This window comes from Triticum dicoccoides, chromosome 7A, assembly GCF_002162155.2.
Source record: "Triticum dicoccoides isolate Atlit2015 ecotype Zavitan chromosome 7A, WEW_v2.0, whole genome shotgun sequence".
Lineage (NCBI taxonomy): Eukaryota > Viridiplantae > Streptophyta > Magnoliopsida > Poales > Poaceae > Triticum > Triticum dicoccoides.
In genome coordinates, this window is record NC_041392.1 from 42,934,442 (window position 1) to 42,939,685 (window position 5,244).

Sequence of the window (5,244 nt, forward strand, 5' to 3'; positions counted from 1 at the left end):
GAATATTTATGCTGGCCCCAAAGGAGTCAAGTTCCCATAGAAATAATGAAATGGAACCACTTTTGGAATTATCGACCTCTTATGTACCGCATCTAAACGATGACATCGAAGACCCCGTCAACTTATTTCTTAAAAAATGAATCTAGCACTCCCCTCATGTCCATCTATTATTTTGCTTATCATCATGGCGCATATCGTTTATTTCTTTAAATCCGTATATGTTTTAAATAGGAGTATTTGCCATCTTGGAATATCTTCGATGAAAGATGGTTTTTTTTTTTGCACAAGTTCTTTGACAATGATTTTTGAATTTGATATCAGATTTTGGGTCGCAGGTATCTCCACCGAATTTTGGGTAGGAAATGATTCAAACCGCGGGCGGGCGGCCGGCGAGGCGATGAGGTATGGGTGTAGCTCTACCGGCCCGCGCGGTCAACACCGCGCTTGCCTGCAGCGAGACATGCATGTCAGGGGGCCGGCGACGTGGCCAGCACCAGCGGCAGTACTGATCTCATCTTCGTCTGACCGCCCGACCCGATCGCCATCAGGAGACGACGACCCCAGGGCCGGAGCTCCGGTGGGCCCCACCCCACCACCACCCTCGCGCTCGCGTGGGCCCCGCGCCCCCCCTCACCCCCCCAATCTACGCGCTTGTCTTAACCCCCCCTCCCTACCCTCCCCTCCGAGCACCGCACCAAACGCAAAACCCGGCCTTTGAGCTTTGACCACCTCCACCACTCCACCGTCCGTCGTCCGTCGTCGTCACCGCGTTCGTCTTGCTTGCAAGCGTAGCCGGCAGGGATTTGGATCGATGGATCCGGTGGCCGCGGCGGCGCACGGCGGGGGCCACCACTTCGGGCCGCCGGTGGGGACGTTCCACCCGTTCCACGGCCACTTCCCGGGCCAGCAGCAGCACCCGGCGTTCCAGCATTTCCAGGACCACCACCACCAGCTGCTCGGCGGGATGCTGGCCAAGCAGGAGCTCGTGGACGAGAGCAACACCACCATCAACAGCGGCGGCAGCAACAACGGCAACAGCGGCGGCGAGGGCGAGCAGCACATGGGCGGCGGCGGCGGCGGAGGAGGAGGATCCGCGCAGCAGCAGCAGCAGCACGCGGGCGGCGGAGGAGGCGAGGAGGGGCAGCAGCAGCAGCAGCAGGCGCTGGCGGTGATGCGGCGGCCCAGGGGCCGGCCCGCGGGGTCCAAGAACAAGCCCAAGCCGCCCGTCATCATCACGCGGGACAGCGCCAGCGCGCTGCGGGCGCACGTCCTCGAGGTCGCCGCCGGATGCGACGTCGTCGACTGCGTCGCCGCCTTCGCGCGCCGCCGCCAGGTCGGGGTCTGCGTGCTCAGCGGCACGGGCGCCGTCGCCAACGTCTCCGTCCGCCAGCCCGGCGGCGCCGTCGCCACGCTCGCCGGCTGCTTCGACATCCTCTCGCTCTCCGGCTCCTTCCTGCCCCCGCCAGCGCCTCCTTCCGCCACGGGGCTCACCGTGTACGTCTCCGGCGGCCAGGGCCAGGTCGTGGGCGGCTCGGTCGCCGGCGCGCTCGTGGCCTCCGGCCCGGTGGTCATCATGGCCGCCTCCTTTGGCAACGCCTCCTACGAGCGCCTCCCCCTCGACGACGAAGAGCCATCCGCAGCGCAGGGCCTCGCGCAGGCGCACTCCTCCCCACCGCCGCTGCCATTGCCGACACACCAGCTCCAGCAGCAGCACCAGCCGTCCTCGTCCCTGGCGCAGGCGCCCGACCACCACCTCCCCCACAACCTGATGAACGGCCTCCAGCAGCTCCCCGGCGACCCCTACGGCTGGACCACCCCGGGCGGCAGCGGCGGCCGCGTCTCGCCCTACTGATCATCAACCGATCCACCGACGCACATGGAGGGACGGAACCGAAGCTAAGAGTTCATCCATTATCAACTCCTATCTCCTCTGCTAATTATGCTCCTCATCAATCAATCAATCGATCTCGATCCTGTTGTTACTCTTTGTTACAGACTGCTTGCAAGTAGCTAGCAAGGGCATCCATGGACCATGGTGAAACAAACTAGTGTTTCCTAAGTAGTGTGTCAATGTTAATTCTATGTTTTTACCTTCCACCCCTTTTACCCAATCAAGCAAGCAATGCATGCACCATGTAGGATCAACGGAGAGGAAGGGCTTAGTGGTAATTACAATCAAGTAGTAGAAGCTTTGTTGGTTCGTTCATATCTTAATCCATCTGTCTCTATCTTTGTCCTGATGCTACATGCATGACTAGCTAGCTTTGAACAAACCTGCGTATTTTATGGAGGATGATGGGTGACTCCCTTGTTGTTTCTCTTGGGCCAGTTCGATCATATTTTCTATACGTTTCTGCATTCATACATACAAATCGATGACTTGGTTAGAGAGAGAAACGGACACACAGATGGTATCAGCCGCACGAACAACTTCACCAATTCTCCTAGTATGTTGTTTTCCCATTTTGGTTGCTTGTTTGCTGGCTGGAACAGCGGTGCACAACCTAGCAGCAAGCCCAACCACTGCACCAGCACACACCACACACACAACCTTGCAATATTTTATGTCTCGGACCGGACATATATGCTCACAGATGTCTCCTTGTGCTTGATTCTCTTTGAGACACCCACATACGCCTGGCTACAGGTGATGAGAGATCTATACGGTCTCAGAATAACTCAAAAATGGTGCTCGAATCAGTGGTCCAAATTCTAAACGCTTTTTCTCCATAATGTTTTGGACATTGGTGTGACTCGACATTCACAAAAGGATTGATGTTGTTATCTAAAAATGTGTAGACATTAGCTATATGCTTGAAACATACATGCACAATGGTATCTTGAATGATATTTTCATCAATCATATACATTTAATATATTTTTTTGCGATGGATATACATTTAATATATGATTTTGTTAGATTTTAAGTATAATGAAGTTAATATACATCTTATGTCAAAGTGTGTTCCCGGTGTCGTGCCGAGGATTCCGGTTCATTCCAGGAAACGTTTCTCGCTAAATATGGGTTTCAACAAATCAATGACATTCAAACAAAGAGAAATTTCAGGAAACCAGTAACCGGCCCCTAAAATACATGCACATATACCATCACCGGTCCAACCAAGCCTGCTCTGGTATATTTTTGGAAGTTGTTGATCAACCTGGTGATGCGAATGTCGTCCAAAATGAAACCTTATAAAGAAGTAGAGAAAGTAAGCGATTGGAACGAGTGCAGAAAATGTTCATATATAGTTTCTCAAATAATGAGAGGGGTTGTGAAAAGTCAGATAACAAGCTAGGCACATCGTTGTGAGGTACTTACTAAAGCAATGTGTTTGCACAATTACATGGCTAATGTATTGTTTTTGCCTCACAAAATGCCTGAATTATTGCTTGAATATTGATATGGATAATACATCACACCATCACATTAAGGTAGGAATACCAATGATCCTTTGGACATGAAGCCATTTGCATGTGGCTTACACATAATTCAAATTCCTTCTTTCTATTTTGCCTATTTTTCACACAATATGCCCCGCATATATAAAAAGGTCTATTCCATCCAAAACAACTAAAAATATCATATATTTATGTTATGGGGTCAAGTGAATGCAAATTTTAGTCAAGAAATTTTATGATTTAAAACCTGTGCTAAACTAAATTGTATCCTTTCACAAATATCGGATAAATAAATCACTTTACTAAGTCCTTTTTTTTTGAAAAATTGCAAATTGTAAAATAAAAAATGAGCCAGAGTCTATGAGGAAAGTTGTACCAAACCAGTAGTTTCAACGGAAAAGATTAACCTCTTTCATGATACGTAATAGCATGTGTTAACATTATTGCACATACAGTTTCGCTAAATTAAGACATCACTATAAATGGCTAGCTCTCTATGGCTCTTGATTGTAGAAATTTCAAAACATAGGAATATGAAAAACAAGGTACTGAGATGTCACATAGTAGTACTATGGATTCCAACAGGATTCTAAAACACATGAACTAAACATTATATGCATATGAAGTAAACATGTGTACTTTAGGGGGTTGGCGAGATACAAGAGTGAAATGCATTGGAATTTTCAAAGAAGAAATAAAATAAGGTTTGAACTCATGTTGAGATCCGAGAGCATAGGAATGGATTCCATATAAATTTGCTAACCCATGTCAATGATCCAAAGGGAAAAAAATACTTAGGATTGAAATACTCCAAAATTCCTATGAAAGTCCTACAATCCAAAGAAGCCTGAAATTTTTTATTGGAGTAAGATTGAATGAGATGTAAAGAAAAATTGTAACACAAACAAACTCACATCTGTGTCAACCATGTCCACCCGACGAGGCCCCTCCTCCACAGCAGAGACACACCTCTCGGCCTTGGAAGATATGTCATCAAGATGGTGAATGTAACATTGTTTCATGTCTCGGGCGAAAATCAACTGTTGAACGTTGATTAACTGGACTCAAGTGATCAACAACGATGCAATTCCAAGTCATTACCTTGTTGAAGACAATGTCTTGGTGCCGCTATATTGCTCGGGCCCGAAATCTAGGCTGAAAATTATTGTTCGTTCTGCCCTCTTGTGAATCCGCCGATGCATATTTTGTAGATATGGCTTCCATTACAGCAAGGCAGGCTTGATCATGCAAGAACATAATTGCTACTCCCTCCATCCGGGTTGGTAAGACGGCCATAGTTTTTTAGTTCTTGGATTTGACTAATGAAATGTGTGTAATACGCCCCCAAAATTATATGTTCAGAAAGTTCATTCGACAATGGATCAAATGATACTCCCTCCGGTCCTTTTTAGTTCGCATATAAGATTTGACTGAAGTCAAGCCTCATAAAGTTTGACCAACTTTATAAAAAAAATATCAACATTCACAATCTGAAATCAATATCAATAGATGTGTCATGACTTGAAGTTTCATATTATATAACTTTAGCATGACAGATGTTGATATTTTTTCATATAAATACGGTAAAATTTTGTGAAGTTTGACTTTAGAGAATTTTAATATGCAGAGTAAAAAAGACCGGAGGGAGTATAATTTTGTATGGCATATAAAACATGTTTCTCATATCGAATTGATAACCTAAAACCCATGCCCTTGTCACAAAAACCGGATAGAGATAGTACTAGTAGTAGGTATATATTACAGTGCATGAGGTGAAGGTATGATTGGTGGCCAGAAAGGTCTGAACGGAGCAACGAACTAAACTTTTTGACGCGTGAGTAA

At 47.1% G+C, this 5,244-nt stretch overlaps 1 protein-coding gene across 1 annotated transcript; it reads left to right on the top strand.

The window, feature by feature from the left end:
- The first annotated feature begins 700 nt into the window (after positions 1-700).
- Positions 701-2,279, top strand: LOC119328255 (AT-hook motif nuclear-localized protein 18-like). The gene has a single exon (XM_037601270.1). The coding sequence runs from the start codon at positions 812-814 to the stop codon at positions 1,850-1,852; it is 1,041 nt and encodes a 346-aa protein (XP_037457167.1). The 5' UTR covers positions 701-811; the 3' UTR covers positions 1,853-2,279.
- Positions 2,280-5,244: the final 2,965 nt, after the last annotated feature.